The 24799-nt window shown below is 42.9% G+C and overlaps 1 protein-coding gene across 1 annotated transcript in view; it reads right to left on the minus strand.

Annotated features, from left to right (window-relative positions):
- Window positions 1-18278: 18278 nt before the first annotated feature.
- LATS2 (large tumor suppressor kinase 2) overlaps window positions 18279-24799 on the minus strand; it is a 74832-nt gene continuing 68311 nt past the window's right edge. Inside the window, 3 exon segments of the mRNA XM_049647334.1 lie at window positions 18279-19059; window positions 21978-22084; window positions 23852-24034. Coding sequence (XP_049503291.1) covers window positions 18565-19059; window positions 21978-22084; window positions 23852-24034 — 785 coding nt within the window. The 3' untranslated portion in view covers window positions 18279-18564.

Here is a 24799-nt window from a genome sequence, read left to right on the forward strand (position 1 = left end):
TCTGTGTGTTTTCGTCTGCATCTTCCAAGTTATAAGCTTTCCTCAGGCTCACATTATTCTTCAAAGGTTCGTACCTGAGAGCTAAACACTAAAATGCTGACTGGAAGCTCTGAGTGTGTGGTGAAGCTTCATTGTAATCTGGCTTGGCTTTCTGGTTGGAGAATCTTGATATAAATATTTTCAAGTCTCTCCTTCCAGGCTGTTCAGAGGACCTGGAGAAGACCACCAATTTCCTGCCCAGAGGACAATGGCTTCGTGGCCAGTATTTGGAGAACCGAATGAGAACAGGACATACATCCATTTCATCCTACTGTGGATGGTCCCATGGTTCTGTCCAAAACCACGCCTTGTAACCTCACAACGTTCCAGCTTGTCATACTCAGAGAATAATTTTCTGACATTTTCCAGTTGGAGGAAGGGTAGTTGGAAAGATGATGTAGGTAGCTTTTAATATAAACCTTCAGCCAATTCTCTTTATTTTAGCATGAAACATTCATCAAAATAGACCACAATCTGGGCCATAAAACAGACTTTTATACATTTAAAATAATAGATAGAAATCATAACTCTCAGACCACAGTGGAATTAAACTAGAAATCAGTAACACAAAGATAGCTGGAAAATGCCAAAATACTTGGAAATTAGGCAGAACACTTCTAAATAACACATACATCAAAGAAGAAATCTCAACAGAAATATAAACATATTTTGAAGTAAATGAAAATGAAAATACAACTTATCAAACTTTGTGGGAGGCTGCAAAAGGGAAATGTATAGTATTGAATGTGTGTACTAGAAAAGAAAAAAGTATAACACCAACAACCTAACTAGAAAGAGAAGAGCAATTAAGTCCAAAGTAAGCAGAAGAAAATAAATGATAAGCACTAGATAGAGCAGAAATCAGTGAGATTGAAAATAGAAAATCAGAAGAGAAAATCAAAACCAAATGCTGGTTATTTGAAAAAAAATTAATAAAATCAGTATGCTTCCAGCTAGAGTAATTAAGACAAAAAGAGAGAGAACATAAATTGCCAATATCAGAAATGCAAGAGGGGACATCAATAGAGGGTGGACATTAAAAGAATACATTTGGTAACCTAAATGAAATGGACCATTTCCTTGAAAGACACAATCTGCCAAAACTCACATAAGAAGTAATTGATAATCTGAATAGGTCTATATCTATTAAAGAAATCAAATCAGTAGTTAAGCTTCAAAAATGAAAGCACCAGGCCACAGGGGTTCACTGGTAAATTCTACCACACATTTAAGGAAGAAATTATACCAATTCTCTAGAATCTCTTCCAGAAGATAGAAACCAAGGAAAATTTCCTAACTTATTGTATGAGGCCAGCATTGCCCTCATACCAAAATCAGACAACAATATTACAAGAAAAGAAAACACAGGCATCTCTCATGAACACAGATGCAAAAATTCTCAACAAATATTAGCATATTAAATCAAACAATGTATAAAAAATTATACATCACAACTAAGTGTGATTTATTCCAGGTAGGCAAGACCTTTTCAACATTCAAAAATCAATTAAAGTAGTCTATCACACAAACAGGCTAAGAAAGAAAAAATCACATGATCATATTAATAGATGCAAAAAAAACCCCACTTGACAAAATCTAAAACCCATTCATGATAAAAACAACAACAACACTCAGCAAAATTGGTATAGAAGGGAACTTCCTCAACTTGATAAAGAACATCTACGAAAAACCTACAGTTAACATCATATTTAATGGTAAGAAACTCAAAACTTTCCCGCTAAGATTGGGAACAAGTCAAGGTATCTCTTCTCACCATTGGTTATCAACATCATACTAAAATTTCTAGCTAATTCAAAAAGATGAGAAAAGGAAATACATTTATACTGATTGGGAAGAAAAAAACTGTATTTGTTCACAGATGACACAATGGTCTATGTAGAGAATCTGAAAAAAAATCTATACAAATACTCGTGGAACCAATGGTAATTACAGAAGTTTGCAGAATACGAGGTTAATATGCAAAAGTCAACGAGTAAAGGTGATCAAAAGGTAAAAACCTCCCAGTTGTAACATACATAAGTCTTGGGGATGTAATGTACATCATGGTGACTATAGTTAACAATACTATATTGCATATTCTAAAGCTGTTAAGACAATAGATCTTAAAAGTTCTCATCACAAGGAAAAACATTTGTAACTATGTGTGGTAATGGATATTAACAAAACTTTTTGTGTTAATCATTTCCCAACATATACATATATCAAATCATTATGTTGTAACCTAAAATGAATACAATGTATAAATGTCAATTATATATATGCATATATATCAATTATATCTCAAAAGAAGTCAATGACTTTCTTACATGCCAACAATGAACAAGCATAATTTGTAAACTGTCATTTGTAATTTAAAAACACATTACTATTTACAATAGAACCACAAAAAATGAAGTGCATAAGTATAAATCTAACAAAACATATACAAGAGCTACAGAGGAAAACTACGCAGCTCTGATGAAAGAACTAAATACATGGAGAAATATTCCATGTTCGTGAATAGGAAGACAATGTTATCAAGGTGTCAGTTCTTCTCAACTTAATCTAAAGGACCTACACAATCCAAATCAAAATCCCAGCAAGTTATTTTGTAGGTATTTTTAAGCTGATTCTAATGTTTACATAGAGAGGTAAAAGACCCAGAATAGCCAACTCGATGTTGAAGGGGAATAACAAATTTGGAGGACTGACACGACCTGAATTTAAGACTTATTATAAAGCTACAGTAATCAAAGCCGTATGATACTGGCAAAAAAGTGGACAAACAGATCAATGTAAAAAGATAGGGACCTTGGAAATAAATCCATAGATATCGTAAACTGATCTTTAACAAAGATGATTGGAGCAAAGATAATCTTTTCAACAAATGGTGCTGGAACGACTGGACATCCGCAGGCAGAATCTCTAGACACACACCTTACACCCTTCACAAAGAATATTTTCACAAAAAATCATGAACCTAAATGTAAAACACGAAATTAGGAAAGCCCTAGAACAGGAGGAAGCCTAGGTGATCTGAGGCATGGCAATGACATTTTATTTATTTATTTATTTATTTATTTATTTATTTACTTATTTAGAACATTTTCTTGGAACTTGTCATTGTAATGGCTTAAATTTCTTCTTAAAAAATAACTTTCCGTAAGTTACAATTAGCATTTTTACCAATACTAACAGGGTCACTCAATGAAATATTAACAGCAAAACAAAAAACACGATTAAAGAAAAAGTTAAATGTTTTAGCATTAAACTATTTATCTTCCTGCAAGGTTGTTGCTGTGTTGTATAAAAATGGCACCAGGAGGTCACCTGGGTGGCTCAGTCAGTTGAGCATCTGACTCTCAATTCTGGCTCAGGTCATGATCCCAGGGTCATGGGATCAAGCCCCCCATCGGGCTCCATGCTGAGGATAGAGCTTGCTTAAGATTGTCTCTGTCTCTCTCTCTCTGTCTCTGTCTCTCTCTCTCCCTGTATCCCTCTCCCCCACTCATGCTCTCTCTCTCTCTCTCTCTCTCTCTCAAAAATAAAAATAAAGAAAAATGTTAAAAATGGCACCAGGAAGCAGTATATTGCCAAATTGCTCTTTATCTGACACTGTACAGCTAAGAAACCTTTCTCCATGGCCATTTATTTCCAAGCGGAAGATCATTTAGATATTTCCACTCCAATCCAGGAATACATGTAAGCAAGTTACAATATTCCCTGAGACTTAAGATAACAATGTTATCCTCGAATTACATAATTTTTATAACTAGTTTTTAAGCACGGATACTTTCAGGCCTCTGAATGTTATAAACGGAACCTAGCCTAAAATTCATAAGGTTTTGCAAAAATAAATGCACACTGTGTTTATCTGCAGTCATTAGAGAGGTAAGGGGTATTTTCTTCCATTAGCATTGTTGCAAGTACGTTCTTTGTCCATTGGTATCGTTAAAAATTGCTATTTTAAAATCCTCTATGTACCACTAATTTAAGACATCTATGCTAGATTAAGTTGTTTCATAGTAGTTTGTTTAGGGTTCCGTTTTCACTCCTCAGTAGGGTTTATGTATTTCTCATATGCTTCTCATTACTTCTCGTTACTTCACACGGTTCTGAAGGATTACTGAGTGTTATTTTGATCAGCCAACCATCTTCATAACAAGATCTGTTGACAAGTCCTGGATTTTCTGCAAGAGCTTCATTAATTTCAGTTACTTCTCCTGATAGAGGAGAATAGAGTTCCCTAGCAGCTTTCACACTTTCTAAAAGACCAAACTCATGTTGCTTGTTCAATTTTGTCCCAACTTCAGGCAGACTACAGTAAACAACATCTCCCAAAGCTTCCTGTGCAAAATTGCTGCTTCCCCCTGTTCCGGTTCCATTTTCTGTTGTTACCCATTCGTGTTTGTCTGTGAATTTATGCATGCAGAGCAGAGCGGAGCCCGCACACTGCTCCCCGATGGTGCCAGCCCCCAGCCCCCAGGGTCGCAGCCTCCAAATTCCACACTGCTCCTAGTGCCGGGTTCTCATGTTTGCAGAGGTGTTGGGCTCACAGTCTGGCAATGACATTTTATTTTATTTCATTTCATTTCATTTCATTTCATTTCATTTCATTTTATATTATATTTAATTTAATTTAATTTAATTTAATTTTAATTTGAGAGACAGAGAGAGAGCATGTGCACAAGTAGGGGAGAGGGGCAGAGGGGGAGATCCAACACAGGGCTGGATCCCATGACATTGGGATCATGACCTGAGCTGGAATCAAGAGTCGGATGCTTAACCAACTGAGCCACCCAGGCACCTCTAGCAATGACATTTTAGATAGAACATTGAAGGCACAATCCATGAAAGAAAGAAAGAATTGGTTAGCTGAACTTTATTGAAATTAAAAATTTCTTCACTGTGAAACACAATGTCAAGAGAACGGGATGATAAACCACAGACAGGGAGAAATTGTTTGCAAAGGACACATCTGACAAAGGACATAATATACATAGAATTCTTAAAATTCAACAATAAGAGAACAAGTATTCTGATTTTAAAATAGGCTAATGATCTGAAAAGAAGCATCACTGAAGAAGATATACAGATGGCAAGTTAGCATATGGAAAAATGTCCAACATTATATGTCATCAGGGAATCGCTAATTGAAACAGTGAGATATCACACTATACACCTGTTAGAAGGGCCAAGATCCCAAACACCGACCACACCAAATGCTGGTGAGGATGTGGGGCAATGGGAACTCATTCACTGCCGATAGGAATGCAAAATGGCTCAGCCACATCAGTGGCTCACAAAACTAACATACTCCCACCGTATGATCTAGCAAGCGTGCTCCTTGGAATTTACCCAGAGGTGAAAAGTACAGCCGTCCACCCTTATCTGTGCTTTCACTTCCCACGGCCCAGTTACCCACCATCAACCACCGGCTTAAAGCAGAAGATCCTCTTTCCAACTTATTGCCAGAAGGTTAGCATTAGCCTAATTCTACACCACCAATGCCTAGGTCGTTCACCTCACTCGGTCCCACTGCATGGGCATTTTACCACCTCATACTGTCACAAGAAGCGTGAGCACAGTACAGTAAGGTATTTTGAGAAAGAGAAAAACCACAGTCACATACTGTCATTACAGGATATTGTTATAAGTGTTCTATTGTTAGTTCTTGTTAATGTCTTACAGTGTCTCACTGACAAATTAAACAGTATCACAGGTATACACGTACAGGAAGAGTATAGCATATATAGGGTTCCGTACTATCTGAGGCTTCAGGCATCCAGTGGGGACATTGGACATGTCTGTCCCCCATGGATAAGGGGAGACTACGTATGTCCACACAAGAACCTGTACGTGGGTGTTTAAAACAGTTTTATTCATAACTGCCCAAACTTGGAAGCAACCAGAATGTCCTTCAGCAGGTGAGTAGATAAATAAACCATGGTACATTCAGACAATGGAATATTATTCAGTGCCAAAGAGGAATGAGCCATCAAGCCATGAAAAGTCACGGAGGAACCTTAAACGCGTACTAAGTGAAAGAAGCCAGTCTTAAAAGACTAAACATATTGTACGATCTCAACTCTATGACCTTCTGGAAAAGGCAAAACTATAGAACGTAAAAAGCCAGTGGTTCCCAGAGGCTTAAGGAGGTTAAGTCCGTGAAGCAAAGGATTCTCAGGGCGTGAAGCTACTGTGTATGATGCTGTGATGGTGGATACATGTCACGAGATATTTGCCAAAACCCATAGAATGGACAACACTAAGTTGAATTCTAATGTAAACCATGGACTTTGAATGAGAACGACGTGTCAGCATGACTTCTTTGATTACAACAAATGCACTCTGGTGGGGGTGTTGATAACGTGGGAGGCTATGCACGCGTGGGGGCAGGGTGTATGGGAAACCTCTGTACTTTCCATTTCATTTTGCCGTGAACCTAAAGCTGCTCTAAAAAAAAAAAAAAAGGCATATTAGGGGCACCTGGGTGGCTCAATCGGTTAAGCGTCTGACTTCGGCTCAGGTCATGATCTCACAGTTCGTGGGTTCAAGCCCCACATCAGGCTCTGTGCTGACGGCTCGGACCCTGGAGCCTGCTTCGGATTCTGTGTCTCCCTCTCTCTCTCTGCCCCTCCCTCACTTGTGCTCTGTCTCTCTATCAAAATTTAAAAAAAAGCATATTAATTAAAAAAAATCTCTTTTCTGCCATTTTAGTGGTGTCAGGGGAGAGAGAAAACGTAGACACAGTCAGAGTTGATTCTTAGATGCCTAAATCAATATGCTACACCGAAACCGAGAAGTGTGTTGAAGGAGCGATGGCTGGTGGAAAACACTAAGAAGCTGGTTACTTTTGGCCCTGAGGGAATAACTAGGCCTCTTGGTACAAGCTGAGGGCAAAGGAATAGATACTCACTAAAGAGGGTCCGATGGTTTGTGTGAGAATCCAGGATAATAAATATCCTGGCCCTGCCAGATGCTGAGTAATGGAGAGCCTTCAAGCTTCCTCACTGCAAAAGATTCCTGACCCAGGAGGGAGAATATGGCCAATGTACATGCAACAGAGGTAGAGATCTCAAGGTAGAGAGAGAGAGAGAGAGAGAGAGAGAGAGAGAGACATTCTGAGCCATCTCTGCTAGGTTCTAGGTCCACAGAATGCCTGCACTTGGTTGTATAACCACCAACAGGCAAGGCAAGTGAAGACTTTTCTGCAAATACAGAAAAACCTCAGAGTCATAAATAACACACACACACACACACACACACACACACACACACCCCAAGTGGAGCTCCTAGTCACCCTCAGTGCTTGATACTTTATTTTATTTTTTCTTCCCATAATTTAGAATTACTTTTCTTCCTATAATTTAGAATAAATAAAACATTTTTCTTTTTATAACCGTATCCAAGTTAGCACATGGTGCAACAATGATTTCAGGAGTGCTTGATACTTTGAACAAGAATGGATAGCAAAAGGAAAGGTGCATCGTTCATTAAATATACTGGAGAGTCCAAAAATAAATCTTTAAATTTATGGTCAGTTAATCTTTGGCAAGAATGCTAATAAGACAATCCAATGGGAAAAGAATAGTCTTTTCAACAAATGGTTGACATTCACAAGCATACTAATGAAATCATAGCCCTTCATCTCACCATACACACAAATAAATTGAAAATAAATCATAGAGCGAAATGTAAGGGCTAAATTAAAAAAAAATTTAAAGAAAATATAGGAGCAAATTTTCATGACTCTGGGCCAGGCAAAGCCTTCTTAGATACGACACCAAAAGCAAACCCACCAAAATAAAAAATAAATAAATTGAACTTTGTCAAAATGAAACATTTAGGGGCATCAAAGAATACCGTCAAAAAAGTGAAAAGACAGGGGCGTCTGGGTGGCTCAGATGGTTAAGTGTCCGACTTCAGCTTAGGTCATGGGCTCACAGTTTATGGATTTGAGCCCGCACTGGGCTCTGTGCTGACGGCTCAGAGCTTGGCGCCTGCTTCGGATTCTGTGTCTCCTCCTCTCTGCCCCTTCCCTACTAATGCTCTCTCTCTCTCCCTCCCTCTCTCTCTGTCTCAAAATAAATAAACATTAAAATTTTTTTTAAAAAGTGAAAAGACAACACATTTCCCAGAATGGAAGGTATCTGCAAACCGTATTTCTGATAAGGCTCTTGTCTCTAGAATATAATAAAGAACTCTTACAACTCAATAAGGAAAAAGCAATAGTCCAATTTTAAAATGGGCGAGAAATTTGAAGAGACGCTTCTCCAAAGAAGATAAAAAGATGGCCACTAAGCACGTGAAAAGAGGCTAACATCCTTAGTCACTAGGGAACTACAAATCAAACCCACAACGATACTACTCCATACCTGTCAGGATGGCTATAACAAAAATGATGGATAGTAACAGGTATTGATGACATTGCAAAGGAGTTGGAGCCCTCATACGTTGCCGGTGGGAACGTGAAACCCCGCAGTGGCTTGGAAAACAGTCTGGCCGTTCCACCAAAGGTCAGTTACAGACTTACCATTTGCATCAGCCTTTCCACCACCAGCACATACCCAAAAGAAATGAAGCCACACATCCACACAAAAACTTGTTCACGAATGCTCATAGCAGTATTATTCTAAACAGCCAAAAAGTAGAAATAACCCAAATGTTCATCAACTGATAGATAAACAGGATAAATAGAACGGGGTAAATCTGCATAATGCAATATTATTTGCAATGCAAAGGAATGACACGTACTACAACATGGATGAACCTTTAAAGCATTATGCTGAGCGAAAGAAGCCAGTCGCCAAAAGCCATAGATTGTATGACTCTATTAGCATGAAATGTCCGGAACAGGCAAAGCCGTAGAGACAGGAAGCAGATTAGCGATTGCCGAGCGTGGGCACCTGGATGGGGACAAAAAATGGGAGTGATCGCCAAAGGGAACAGGGTTTCCCTCGCGATGACAACTAAAATGTTACGAAATTATGGTGACGTTTGTGCAACTGTGAATATCCTAAAAACGTTAATTTTGGACTTTAAATGGGTGGATTTTATGGATTTATGTGAATTATATTTCATTAAGGGGGACTTGCCTTTAAAGACTTTAAGCAGTCTCTGCACCCATTGTGGGGCCTGAACTCACAACTCCAAGATCGAGAATCGCATGCTCCACTGACTGAGCCACCAGGTGCCTCTAAAGCTACTTAAAAAAAAAAAAAAAGAAAGAAAAAGATGGCCAGAGTCAGAAGGAAAGCTTCCAACATGAAAGAGAAAGAATAGAGGAAAACAAAGAAGCAAGCAGCAAAAAGGCACCCAGAGACAGCTTGGGAAACCACAGAAAACCCTGAAAATAATAAGAGGGCTAATAAACACTAATACTGAGGGGCACCCGGGTGGCTGAGTCGGTTGAGCGTCCGACTTTGGCTCAGGTCATGATCTCGTGGTCCATGAGTTCAAGCCCCACGTTGGGCTCTGTGCTGACAGCTGGGGGCCTGGAGTCTGCTTTGGATTCTGTGTCTCCCTCTCTCTCTGCCCCTCCCCCACTAATGCTCTGTCTCTCTGTGTCAAAAATAAACATTAGAAAAAAACACTAATACTGAAGACATAAAACAAGAAAAGGTTTCTTAGAGATTAAGAATGAACTCTTGGGAATTAAAAAGATATTGCTTGCCCCTCCACCCCCAAAGTTTAATATGAAATCTGCAAGATAATGTCAATGAACTCTTCTAGAAAGTGGAATCAAAAGACATGATGGCATATAAACAAGAAAATCGGAGGATAAATTGAGGAGTCCCAACATATGGGAGTTCGAGAACAAAGTGAATAAAATTCACAGTAACACAAGGAAACTTCCCAGAACTGAAGGGCACAAGCCTCTAGGTTGAAAGCTCCGTGTGTTCAGGATAATCAATGAAAAACAGCGTATATCAAGGAATGTCATCATCAAGTGGAGAGCGCTGGGTATACAGACGTGACTCTAAATCCTTCCAGAGACAGAGATAGAAGGCCACTCATACAGGACTGAGAATCCCAACGGCATCAGACTGCTGACAGCAACAGCCGAAGCAGGAAACAAAGGATGAACGCCTTCCAAATGCGTGCGAATTTTCATCCTGGAATTTTATGCGTACCCATATTTTCAATCAAGTACCAAAGGGGTATTTTCAGACAAGCAAGGATTCTGAACGTTTTTTAGGTATAAATCCTGCAAAACGAAGATACAGCTTTTGGCAAAAATGGGATCCGGCACAGGAAAGTGACAAAGAGAACTCCCAAGACGACAGCCGCTTGTCGGGTTTGGAGAGCAGCCGGTGCAGACTGGGAGGAGGTGGACAAAGCATTTGTGCTCCTGGAACACAGGCTGGCATTTGGCAGATCTGTTGCAGTGACTGGGAAGGAAGGAAGGAAGGGAAGAAGGAAGGGAGCGAGGGAGGGAGAAAGGAAGGGAGGGAGGAGAAAAGGGCGGATGGACAGACAAAAACACCTGTAGGTTCAAAGAAAACAAAGCAAATGGAAAAATGAGGTAGTTATTAAGAACAAGAGGGGACAAAATTTCTATAAGAAGAGAAACATAGTCACAATATAGTGTTCGGCTCCAAGGCTACTTAGCGTAGTCTTAGTAGTAATATTTCCATTGACAATTGATTTAAAAATTGTGATCGAACTCTATTAGGAAACAGAGGTTGGGAAGAGGACTGTAAGAGAATCAGCAGGAAATGCTATTGATAAAAAACAGTTGAAATAAGTAAGTCAAGCAATAGCATTAAAAGTTTATTACAAATGATGGAAATGCTAGAAGAAATAACATGGAAGACATGGGGGTTGTGTTTGGGGAGCAAGAAATGGCAAGAGATGGACAGAGACTTTTTTTTTAGTCATACAACTTTTTAAAAACTATACACATTTATTGTCTATAAAATTTAAAATTAGCTTTAAACAAAAAAGAAAAGACAGTACTCATCATTGAAACCAGTGGTCTTAAAACTTGTTTTGTTTAGACTGCTTTTTTGGGAAATCTCATGCAAGATAAAAGCACAGCTAATATATGACAGAAGCAGGGGGCAGAGGCCCTCTTGCCCTAGCAGCCTCTGAGACAACTCTTAGAAGCCACTAATTCTTAAGAAGAATTTAAAAATTGGACTCTCTCTGACCCATGTTACTAATAAATCTGCAGAAGTTCTAACTTACCCAAAGTTATACAAAGCTGGGCTTTAGAATCAAAAAACCCCAGACTCCCTACCTAAGACTCTTTCACGTATATGATCCTGCTTCAGAAATTTAAAAACAAAAGAGACAGAGGCATCAATTAAAGCCAGTTCATTTTTAGAGACAGGGAATATGTAGACACCTTTAATCCTGTTGGTGTAGGAGTTAGAGGCCAGTGGAAAGAAATAAATGAGTGTCGAGGCTTTCACAAGAGGTAAGGGACGATAAGGTCAAAGGAGAAAGAGAGGAAGTTAAGAGGTTGGCGTTATTACGCCGAGAGTGGCAACTAGGTATTATCTCAAGTACCTAGTTTGATCAATCGATAAGATTTACTCCAAGCACTGAGTTGGATTTTGAGGCCGAGTCTGGGTTCAGCTGGAAGGTGTATCTTGATTGATTAGTGACGTCTGGCAAGAAAAGTAAGAGATTGCTGTGGTAGATGTGCTACGTATCTGCTATTCTTGTCTTATTTCTACAAACTGTCATGATCCTTTTGGAGACATTAGGCACCAGCTTCAAGAAATAGGAAAACAGCGATGCTGGGAAGTACCACATAGTCAGAGCAGCAAAGCAGCAAAGGAATAGGCAATGATGCTGATGAACCAAAGACAAGTTGGGACGCCCTGTAGATTTTTAGTTAACTCTGCTCCTTGAGGAATAATGTGGTCTCTCCCTTGCCCAAGTGTAAATGACACGTAAGAGATGAAGGGCAACTTACCTATCTTAAAATTCAGCAAGATGTTTGTCGATGCGGGGATTAATGCAAAACTAGAGAACTGTTCTCTCGGATCTGAGCTATCCAATATGGCAGCCATTAACCACATGTCGCTACTGAGCATGTGAAATGTGGCTGGCGTGACTGAGGAACTGAATACCGAGTTTTCGTTGGTTAAAACTGAAATTGCAATTGCGACCCACTTCCTCTTCCAGATGGCGTAGACATACTTTTCCCTATTCCTTCCACTAAGTACAAGTAAAACTCTTAGACATTATACATAAAAGAAACAAAAGACACTGAAAGGAGGAAAGGAGGAGGAAGAACAGCTAGGGACCTCGTACCCAAGGAATGACACAGTGGTGAATTCCCTGGTTTTCCTTCTGCCTCAATGATCCAGACTTGAAGCTAAAGAAGTCAGCAAATTGGAATGCCAACAAGCACAGACAAAAAGGGTCCCAACGAGGATCTGCTCTCTCCACCAAAGGAGAAAGAATAGGGTAGACTAGCAAGACGGCTTTTACACCATAACTGCTCTACTCCGGCCAACTGCCACAGAAAAAACGGTGGCACCACATACTTATCCTAAAATGCCATGCCAGCAAAGGCAGAGTGGGCGAGCCTGGAGTTCCACCCTCGCAAGACTGAGATGAGGCTTCCTGCTGGGGTGATTTCAGAGAACTCCTAGCAGGATGCTGAGATGTTCATCCCCGTTGGCTGGTAACGCCTTCCCCAACTTGGCAGTCTAAGTGGAAAACGTGGGGACACTGGACTTGGATACCTATGTCACCATAATGAGGCACCCTTTTCTCTCTGTCACTAGGGTGGTGTCAGAGAAGGCCTTCTGCCGGCGACAGGACTGCTTGGTGTTGATGAGGACACCCTGACGTGATGTCAGCGGACACAGCTTGGACGGCAGGTACTGCACCCCTGCTCAGCAGTAACGATGAGACTTCTCTGTCCCTGAGCATCCAAAGAGGCCAAGTGGCGGCTTCTATCTCCACCAGGCAATAAGGAGGCAGTATGGCCCTCTTTCCTACCAGAGCAGTGTCAATGACAGCCACACAGAAGATCCAAAGTCTCGGATCATGATGCAAAATGGCCAGGTTTCAGGGGAGTATCATTTATCACAACAAGAAACAGTAAGATCTTTAAAAAAAAATCAATAGACGACAACACTGAGATATCAGACTTGTCTAAGATAATAAACACTTCAAAGAGCAACCACGCTTCTTAAAAAATGAAAGCTTCAGCAAAAAAGTAGAAGATATAAAGAAGAATGAAACGGAACTTTTTGAACTAAAAAATACGATAACTAAAATAAAGAGCTCGGTGGATGGGCTCAAGAGTAGAATGGAAGGACAGAGGAAAGAACCTGTGAACTAAAAGATAGAACAATAGAAATTATCCAACCTGAACAACAGCACAGAGATGGGGGTGGGGAAGGAACAGAGCCTCGGGGATAACAAAAGATGTAATACTTGTGTCCTCGGAGAACTGTAAGGAGATGAGAAGTGGGGCAGGGATGAAAAAGCAACCGATGAAACAATGGCCAGGAACTCAAAACTTTGGCAAGAGAAATGAACCTGCATGCTCAAGAATCTGAGTGCGGGGCGCCTGGGTGGCTCAGTCAGCTGAGCCTCTGACTTCGGCTCAGGTCATGATTTCACTGTTCGTGAGTTCGAGCCCCACACGGGGCTCTGTGCTGACAGCTTGGAGCCTGGAACCTGCTTCGGACTCTGTGTCTCCCTTTCTCTGTGCCTCCCCAGCTCTCTCTCCCTCTCTCCCAAAAAAAAAAAAAAAAAAAAAAAAAAAGAATCTGAGTGAACCACAAACCAGGTAAACCCAAGGAAATCCAAGCCAACACATATCATAATTAAACTTCTGAAAAGCAATCAGAGAAAACATGTTGAAAGCAGTCAGAGAAAAACACCTGGTGTCTAGAAGGAAAATAGAATGACAACAGATTGTCATCAGAGACCATGCAGGCTGGAAGGAAGTGACACGCTCTTTGTCACATGCTGAAAGAACAGCTATCAATCTAGAATCCTACATCCAAAATAGCATTATAGCTCGAATTTAGACATACCTAAAATATCTTTCAGAGCAAAAGGGGAAAGGAAGACATTCTCGGACGAAGGAAACAAGAAAATATGTCGCCAGTTGACCTAACCCTAAAAGAGTGGATAAAGGACATTTTCTAACAAGAAAGGAAAAAATAAAAAAACCTCAGAACATCGGGAGGAAAGGCACGGTCAGCAAAACTATCGGTAAATGCAGCAGGCTTTCCTTCTGGAGCTTTCTAAAGTATGTTTGATGGTGAAAACAGTTTTCAATTGTCTGATGTGAGTTGCAAAAGAAAAACAAAGTTGCCATTCAAGCTAATGTGTTCCCTTTAACCGTGGGCCCTATGTATTTCATCTCAATGTTCAACAACAATAGAATGTTTCTTCCTTTCTACAATGAATAAGCACATTTTGCCCCGTAACTTTAAGCTGCCATTTTTGCAAACTGAAATTCTCTTACTAAGGAAAAGTTCTTTACTGATGGAAAACAATATAATTAATGGTTAATAACGCCAGCATAGTACTACTTACAAACATGCACAAAGATCTTTTTTTATATTATGCTGAATTTTTGCCAGTGGAAATAAGATATTAATGAAGTACCGGGGCTTTAAAGGTGGTTTGTAAGTAAAATCTGGAAGACGTAGGATGAGTTTGATAAACTCCACCTTAAAAATTTCCAACTGAATAATGGTTTGGACCACAGGACGTTCGGAGGAAGTCTGCCACGCTGGATAGCATCTTTCTCTCCGTGATTTGTGTTTAGATTTACCAAGGGACACATAACGTGCCAAGTGCGAAGAAGGAAACTTCGAAGGAATGTGGTATTTGTTCCCTCAATGCACTCCAATCACACCCAGCAATGACCACGGACGCACTGAAGCCGGGCCTGGCTGTGTCCTTGCAACATCCTGAGCGGAGTATTCACTTCCTATGGAATTTGTCAAAAACACTGAAGCAGTCTGTTCGCGGTAATCTGTTATCTGGCCATCAGCCCAGTTAAACAATTCACTTTAGCTGAGCAGGAAGGAGAAGTTGAAGAGTGAGAAGCGAAGGGAAATCTTCTGGGATTCCCTTAGGGGCCGCCACTCGAAAAGTGCATAACATTAGGACCATTGCTTTTTAAGGCTATTCAAATGAATATTAAGCATACACAAATATGTTCTACCTCTTTCAAAATAAGAGGAACATCAAGCAAAAGTATATCAAAGGCACACACACACACACACACACACACTTTAATCTAGTCAATGGACAAAGATCAAAAAGGTTGGTAATACACAGTGCATTTGGCAAGGCAGTAAGTAAATACTCTTGTTTATTTTTATTGGGAGTACATACTGGCATAATACCTGTAGGCAGGTGAAAGATTTGCTTTTACCCTACTTATGAGCTAAGAAGTCAGTCTATTACTCCTTCATGAATCCTGAAATCAGACAAGGGACTCCAGGATCAGACACACAGGACTTTATTACTCACAGTACACTTGTGATGAGAAATACCAGGCGGTATAATAAAGCATGACAAGTTTCTGTAAGTGCGGGCTCGGATTGCCGAGTGAAGGAAACAGATGCAGAAAAGTACACGAAACGTTCTCGCATTTGTGCAGGTGGGGCAAAATATACGTGCATATGTGTTTCCTTGCGCTGTGTGTGCGTGACAGGTGTCCTTTCTCTAAGGACACGATAAACTGAGAGGTGAACTCAATGGCTGAGACAAGGAGTAGGAGACATTTCATCGTATATCCTTTTTACACGTTTGATTTTTTTTCTTTTTTTAACGTTTATTGATTTTCGAGAGAGAGAGAGAGCGCGCGCGCGCGCGCGCGTGCGAGTGGGGGAGGGGCGAGAGGGGGGGACAGAGGATCCAAAACAGGCTCTGTGCCAACAACACAGAGCCCAACGCAGGGCTCGAACTCACAAACCATGAGATCATGACCTGGGCCGAAGTCAGACGCTCAACCGACTGAGCCACCCCGGTGCTCCCACATGTTTTGATTTTTAAATCATGTGATTGTACCTACTCAAAAGATTAACCCAAAGAAAAGAAACTATTATCTTTTCTGAAATTCCACCAACCATTTTATTTTAATTTTTTAAATGTTTATTATTATTTTTTAACGTTTATTTATTATTGAGAGACAGAGGGAGACAGCATGAGCAGGGGAGGGGCAGAGGGAGGAGGAGACACAGAATCGGAAGCAGGCCCCAGGCCCCGAGCCGTCAGCCCAGAGCCCGACACTGGGCTTGAACCCACGGACCGCGAGATCATGACCTGAGCCGAAGTCGGAGGCTCAACCGACTGAGCCCCCCGGACGCCCCTCCACCAACCATTTTAAACCTAAGGTCAGGGCACTACACCGTTCCCTCTCCATTTGAGCACTTCATGCAGGGGGATCGGCTCGTATTATGATTGATTTCATCACCCGCCAGACACATTCAGTATCTCACTCGATCCGCTGGGCTTCGGCTTCTTGTGTATAAACTGAAAGCCCATTTTTGCCACACCTCAGACCCTTCCTTCCTGAGCCAGCTTCCCCCCCCCCCCCCGCCCAACCCCGGTCTGGGCGGCGCCCGTCCCTCCCCTCTCGTGACAGTGCCTCCAGCAGCTGGCAACCCTAGCTGCACACGGGTCACTGGGAAGCAAGTCACAGATTAAAGCGGGAAGTTACAAATTCAGCACGACGTGACATCAAGGGATTTGGATTCAAACTTTTAATAATAAATTGTGCCAGTAGAAGCTTTTCAAAGGCAATGATATATCAATAAATAATAGTTAAATTGAGTTCCTGAGAAAGAACCTACCACATGAAAGTATGTCAGAGCGCTGTAAATAACGGGCTTTACTACAAAATAGCGAAAATACTGAGTCACAGTACAAGCACAGCAGACTTCAGAATTTGCCATTCATACAATGTAAACCAGTACAGTTTTGTTTGTTTGTTTCGTTTAGACACTGATAAACTTATAAGTGTTGTTGCCTAGATATACACTAAATAATGGATACGTTATGCTAAAAACTTCGAGGAAAAATATGTGGAATAATATAATGAAAAATACAATGCGTCAGGTTTTTAAAAAGCAAAAAAGAATTGAACTTTTAACTCAGATATAAATCACTTTAAATAGAAATCATACTAATTTGAAAAAAGGAATATTTGGTGTGTTTATCTATGTAGTTATATATACATCTACACTTCTAAGAAAATATGTATGGCTTCATTTTTTTTTTTTTATTCCAATGTCACTTTGAATAATCCTTGCTGTTTTACAAAGATTAGAAAAATGTACTGTTAAAACCCAGTTAAGTTTGATACTTCAAAGCACACGCACACACACACACACACACACAAATGTGGAAGAACTAAATTTCATCCTGGTAGCAATACCTCAGCTGTCCAAGACCACAGGAGGAACGACGTCACGAAACCTCTCAGTGGCAGTAGGTCGCAGCCACTGGGTTCCACGTGTCAGCGATGCCAGTGAGAGTGTCCGGACGAGCGAAACGGACACAGTCCCAGGATGAACTTAAAATTTTTGGCATGGCTAAATTAATCCCTTTTGATGTATACGAGTTTAGTATATGACAAATGTTGAAGTTTGCCCCCCAAGACACACACACAAAGATCGCTTCTGTTACACATCTGCGTTTCTTTAACAAAACAGTAAGGGTTACAATCATAGCGAAGAAGTCACCCACACGATACATTATCAGCACACTGTCTAGAACATCTCATTTAAAGATACTCAGTAAAAACATATTCACAGAACCTGCTGTGAATGGCAAGATATGGTAATTTTATAATAGAAAAACCCTGCTCATGCAGTACTCTCTACACACCAGACATCTGAAATCACACCCACATGATCACCTTGCTCACACTTTCTATTATACTATAATATGCAAAAAGCAAAAAAAAAAAAAAAAAAAAAAAAAAAAAGCAGCTTTTAACATTATATCACAATTTTGAAATGTGGGAAAAAATATAAAACAAAAACCATTGTGTGAATAAAATGGCATCAGTAATATCAGAACAGTGTTATCTTTTTTTTTTTTTTTACACGTTATTGCACAGAGATTTCTTATCACATGTTCTTCAGTTTTTATGTCTTTTCCTAAATGTGAATAAGTGCTATGGATAAAATACAAATGTAGAAAATAACAGCAGCATGATTTGTCAAAGTTAATCCCTATAATTTAGTAAGAAAATGGCTATAAACAAAATAAGTGCTCTTTCTAAACTGTACTAAGTTTTAAAAATATTGTTTTAATGCAGTGAAGGTCCTCGAAAGCCAATTGAAAGCAATGTTGACACCCGCCCCCCACCCCCATCATTCGGAACCTGTTAGGCTTGAGTCCTCGAGTAAAAAGCTTTCTTGTTTCTTTTGGGGGTTTTGGCGAAGACCAGAACTTCCGCTGCCAGACTCAACCCACCTTGAACGAGGCTGAGCTGAGCTGTCCACCGGGCCTGCGGGGAGACCGGCTGCGGGCCCCCCGGGCCCCCGCGGAGGCAGAGCGTCGGCGGAGCGGAGTCTACACATACACTGGCTGGCACCCTTCGGTCTGATCCCCCGTATCGGAATTTTCCACGTCAGAGTCCTCGGCCTGTGAAGCGTCTGCTCCCGAAGGCTTTGGGCACCTAAAGGGATAGCCGTTGTCATCAAAGAACCTCCGGAAAGTGAATTCGTAAAATGCGTGCTCAGGGTGTTTGTTGTTGGGAGAGGTGAGCGTGTCCCAGGCCTTAGTGCTGTCTTCGCTAGCGTCGTTCCAAGGGCTCTCTTCGTCTACGGGGTCAAAGTTGGAGGTGTCCATGGGGTGGCTGATCTTGGGCACATAGGGGGCCGGCTGCTTCCGGATGTCACTGGAGAAGTCGATGGCCCCGAAGAAGGGGTGGGCCTTCAGATCGTCGGCCCCGTTCCTCCCCAGGCGCTGGTCAGCAGCACAGCACAGTTTGGTGATAAGGTCCCGGGCTTCGGCGCTCAGCTTGACCTGGGCTGGAATGTGGAGCGTGTTCTCCCAGTTTATCACCTGCAGAGACGACAGAACCAAAGTTTTCCTCTCTGTGCGCTTTTCACGGTCAACGTGAGGCCGTTGTGAGCCTACGTGACGAGGTGGCTTTTAAATACTTTCACCTTCGTGATGGGAGAACGATTAGAACAGGAGCACCGGCGCCACCCTGAGCAGCTGTCAAAGGCCAGTGCCGCCGAGGAAGGGGCTCACCGGCTGAGGCAGAGGGGCATGAAGCCAAATACAGACCAAAAGACACGGATTTTCTTGGATCAGGAATACACGTCAGCGGGAGAATTTTGTGATTTCCGTAAGAACGAAGAGGCTGACCCTCTGGGAGAATCATCACGGTTCTCATTCAGTACTTCCGGCTGAGACATGTTCAGCTGGAGTGTCAGTTAAACAAACAAACAAACAAGGCAACCCTACAGACAAGGAGAATAAAGGTGCTGGCCCTGTGGCCTTCGCCTCATGTTCACAGTCAACTGCACAGACTAGCCATCGACATGTTCGGCAAATATACTGGTTACGAAACGTGGCTACCGTGAAGAGGAAACCGAAGGGCCTTCTTTATCATCTATACTCAGAGTCGGGGTAAAGCAAGGCCAAACTAATGGGCTACGGGCCGGGGTGAGGGGGCACTGGGTGAGGCATGGAGGTAGCTGAGTGTATAGGTCGGGGGGCTGGTCTGAACTTGAGTAGATGTTCTAGTCATAGAACTGTAACAGAAAACTGTAAAAGTCATAGAAGAAAATGGGAAAATACTCATGACATTAGATATGGCAATGATCTCTTGGAAGACACCAAAAGCACAGGCAACAAAAAAGTACCTGAAACGGACTTCAGCAAAATTTCAAACTTTTATGCACCAAAGGACACCATGAACAGAGTGGAAAGGTAACTCCCAGAATGGGAAAATATATTTGCAAAGTGTTTCTCTGATCAGGGATTAATGTCCAGAATATATAAAGAACTCCTACAATTCAACAACAAAAACAACGATTTAAAAAGGGCAAAAGACTTAAATAGACATTCTCCAAAGAAGATGTACAGATGTCCAATAAGCACACGAACAAAGGCTCAGTTGCTAATCATCAGGGAAATATAAATCAGAGCCACAATAAGATACCACCTCACACCCACAGGATGACAACTTAAAGGAAGTCGATGAAGACGGAAGAGACTGGAACCCCGTGCACTGGTGACGGACGTGTACGATCAGGCAGCCACTGTACCAAACAGTTTGGTGGCTCCTCAAAACGTTAAACACAGAATGACCCTGTGATCTGGCCATCGCACTTCTGGGTATAAAGCTGCAAAAATGAGAGCAGGGACGCAGATTCTTGAATACGTTCTTCGCGTCAGCCGAAAGGTAGAAACGACCCAAGTGTGCACCACCAAATGACGGGTAAATAAATGTGGTTTACACACACAACGGAATATTCCTCAGCCTCAGCAAGGAAGGAAGTTGTGACACATGCTACAACGTGGATGAACTCTGAGGACATGATGCTCAGGGAAAGAAGCCAGTCGTGAAATGAGGTGCCTCGAACAGGCAACTTCCCAGAGACCAGAAGAGGGGTTACGGGGTCCGGAGGAGGCAGGAATGGGGAGCTGCTGTTCCCTGGGTACAGTTTCTGTTTGGGAGGATCAAAGTATCTGGAGACAGGTAGCGGTTAGAGTCGCACAACACTGTGAGTGCACTTAATGCCACTGGGCTGTAAAATTAAAGCCGGTTAAAGTGGTAAATTTTATCACAATAAAAATATTGGGTTATCATCACGCAGGCAAATTAGTAAATTAGTGGCTGGTTTGGCAATTCAATTAGGATGCAGATAATGTCAAATTCCAATTTTATTGTTACCAGAGTGGAAACTAAGCCTTCATTTAGGGTTTTGCTAAATAAGGGATCATTAATTTAGGGTCTAACACAGACTCTGGGACACACGAATACTTCACGGAATTGTTAGTAAACACGCATGCTGGTGGGTAAGTTCAAAGAAGTACCAGGGGCGCCTGGGCGGCTCAGTCGGTTAAGTGTCCGACTCTTGATTTTGGCTCAGGTCATGATCTCAAGGTCTCAAGACGGAGCCCCGCACTGGGCTCTGTGCTGGGTGTGGAGTCTGTTTAAGATTCATTCTCTCTCTCTCTCTGTCTCTCTCTCCCCCTGCCCTGCTCACACACACATGCTCTTCTCTCCAAAAAAAAAAAAAAAAAAGAGGTTCCAAAGATTCTATCAGATTCTCAATTCAATCCTTCTTAAGTAATCAACTCATTTATATCAGAGGACAAATGGCTATCACTCCTTTTAAATGCTTATTTACTTTAGAGAGAGCACGAGCAGGCGAGCAGGGAAGGGGCAGAGAGAGAAAGGGGGACACAGGATCCAAAGCAGGCTCCGCCCTGATAGCACAGAGCCTAACGTGGGGCTTGAACTCATGAACCGTGAGATCATGACCCAGGCCGAAGTCGGATGCCTGACTGAGCCGCCCAGGTGCTCCTAAATAGCTATCATTCTAAAACTATTTAGTATTAAATGGTGGACAGAGGACTTAACTATTTCAAATTAATATTAGAAATACGTACTGCAAGCCTGACCGCATAGTTGATAATCTGCGAACAGATTACTGTTGATAAAACATCCAAACAACGGATTTCTTTAAATCCAGTTCCTAAAGGTTTCAGTGTCTTTTGCCCGGTAGGCACAGGTGGCGACAGAAAATGGAGGTACACGGGTCTAACGGTGCGGCTTCACTTGATTAAACAAAAATTTTATAGAGCTGATAACAGTAACACTTTGACAGCATGCAACTGACGCTCCTACGCTACTCAGAATAAAAGGTCCAACGTTGACCAGACATTCGGGGCTTCATCAGAAAACCACGCGTGTTTGCAGCAAGCAGGTGCATGCCTCCTGCACGGGGCTGCTTCGTTCCTACCTTCAGCTGGGTCTCCGTGGGAGTCGGGGCCAAGAAGGGTGGCTGTCCCACCAGCATCTCGAAGAGAATCACGCCAACACTCCACCAGTCACAGAGCTGCGTGTACCCTGAAAGACAAAGGCTCACTCAATTCCAACACGGGCATGCATGACTCCTAGAGAAGAATTTGGGGAAAGTCTCCAATACTAATTTGCTGTGAAGGGGGAAAGCGCGTTCACGCAGCGTACATGCTTTGTGGCTCAGAACAGAAGGCTGGATGGGACACCTGCCAGGGACCTGACAGATTTCCTCTTATTTTCTCTCATTCGTCTGTGATACACACGGGATGCTTTTGTAATAAGACTTCTTCATCTTAAAAGATTATTATTATTGTTGTTAGTAACATTGCAACCGGGATTTTAGGTTCTTAAAGGACACAAAGACACAAATGAAAAGAGTACTGACTGAAAAACAGTGCTACACTGGTGAACGGTCAGCTGTGGCCAGTCGCGAGGGCTTCCCGGGGACGCTGGCGAAGTCAGTTTTGGAAGGAGGTGAGGGACGAGAAGAGGAAGAGAGAGAGTGCCCTTTGGCAAAGGAAACAACTGTCCCCTGAGACCCAGCATGAGGCGCTACCAGAGCCAGGCCCTTGGTCACGGAGCTCCCGAGACGCGGCAGCTGAGGCCGGGGCACCCTGCGGCTTGGACAGGACCAGCCTCACCGAGGCAGGACGACAGGCTCATTTTTCTTTGATCTTCTCTCACTTTTCCTTCAAAGCTCTGCATCCCAGTCCCAGCTATGCTCCAGTCTTGGTGTCACCTCGTCCCCGCTAACCTGAACTGGGCCTTGGGACCCGCCAGCAGCATTTGCCAACTCTGTTCTCCCTCCGTCCCACGCCTTCCACCCCAGCCTGGCACTGGAGGCAGGGGGGTGGGGGTGGGGGAGAAGGGGAAATCTGCCCCCTAGTTCCCGGACTCCTGCACGTGTTGGGGTGCTAGAGACAGTGGGAAGGGGATGGGGGAGACGCCGCCACAGGAAGGAGAGAATGAGGCTGTTACTGGGCGGTGAGGCTGATCATCACAACCACCTCTCAAGGTAGTTCTTGTGACGCCAGTGGCTCTGAGTGAGTGGTTAGGTGATTTGCCTTGGATTTCCACGGCCAACCGAGAAAACTCGGGTCCGAACAGACTCCATAGACCCGAAACCACACGTGTGAAAGGACAGGTCACCGATCCCTGGACGTATCACACCGTGGCCGTGAGCCACGCGACTGATCACTGAAAGGTTCCTCCTGTACTCAACCAAATGCCGTCGTTGGTAGAACACAGCATCCACACGGAGGCCGATCTTACCGAACACTTGTACTTTTATGCGCACCACCGTCCCCAAATGTCACCCTCCAGCGATCCTGGACTAGCAGAGAGAAGCGGAGGGACACACTATTTGTGTTTTGACATACTGGACAACCAGTGGAATTTGGTAGGAGCAGCTGGGAGCCCGGGCAAGGAAGAGTCAAAGCGAGAGTATGGCTCAGGCAGACCGAGAAGTGTCCGGGTGACCTCACGGTTGGTTCTTAAAAACCAGGTGCGAAGAGATTTCTCTTGGGGTCTAGACGGAAAGCCCACACCCACTCCACACCCTACACCCACTCCATCCCTTCCCGGCCCAAGGGGGGGCTAGCGAGGTAGGCCTAACGGCGGACGTCCGTCGTCTTTCTCGCCGGAAGCAAGAGCAGCTACAGAACCGACGCGCGGTGCGCTGGAGGCCTGCTTGTTACGGAAACCGTTTCCCTCTCAGGCTTCCATGAGGATAAACATACAACGAGACTATTCGGAGTCTCAGAAAGCTGGAGCTAGAGACTCTTAGAGGTCGTGGCTGTGGCCGGAAGCGCGTACCTTTTCGTAGCAGCACTTCCGGTGCGATGTAATTTGGGGTCCCAACCAGGGAGTGGGCCAGACACCTCTGGTGCTGCTTCCGGGCTCTCTGCTCCAGCGTCTTCAGCCGGTCTCCACATCGACAGTTAGACACGTCGTCCCAGAGGTCACTGGGCTCCATGCTGTCCTGTCTGATGTGGCTCCCTTTCACCCCGGAATCAGCGGCAGTCAAAGAAGAGAATAAAAACCCAGGTGAATTTGCACTGTTCAACAACGCAGCAAATCCACAACTTCAAAGGGGAAAGTAATTCGGTTCAGCTCCCGGCATGTTAAGAGAAAGAATCCTCCCCAACTGCTCTGCAGGGGTGGCCTGTGATTCCTGGGTCTGAGACTCGAGCCGCGAGGAGCCGTGAGGAAACACAAACACTACGACGGAACACACGAGGGGCGCCCGAGTGGCTCAGCTGGCTAAGCATCTGACTCTTGGTTTCAGCTCAGGTCGTGATCTCACGGTTCGTGGGTTCGAGCCCCGTGTCGGGGTCTGCGCTGACAGCACAAAGCCTGCTTGGGATTCTCTTTCTCTCCCTCTCTCTTTCAAAAACAAATACATAAACTTAAAAAAAAAAAGATGAAGCGATGACGAGCTGGGTGCTACGCGGGGTAGCAGTGTGATGCTGTGGAAGAAAGGCTCACGTAACTTGGGGACGTCATGCGTAATACTCAGGCCAGTCTCAGAAGCCTACTACCTGTTGGACAGGACGTGTTTCAAGAGAACCACGGAAAAGCATGAGAGGATTTAAAAAAGATAAACAAAAGTGACTGAAATACCAGAAAATGGGAACGAGTTAAACGTATTAGTTTTGAGTTAAAAAATAGAAGAGCTCTTGGCTGGCTCAGTCCATACAGCGTGCAACTCTTGATCTTGGGATTGTGAGTTCGATCTCCACATTGGGTGTAGAGATTACTGAG

The sequence above is a fragment of the Panthera uncia genome, assembly GCF_023721935.1.
Source record: "Panthera uncia isolate 11264 chromosome A1 unlocalized genomic scaffold, Puncia_PCG_1.0 HiC_scaffold_16, whole genome shotgun sequence".
Taxonomy (NCBI): Eukaryota; Metazoa; Chordata; class Mammalia; order Carnivora; family Felidae; genus Panthera; species Panthera uncia.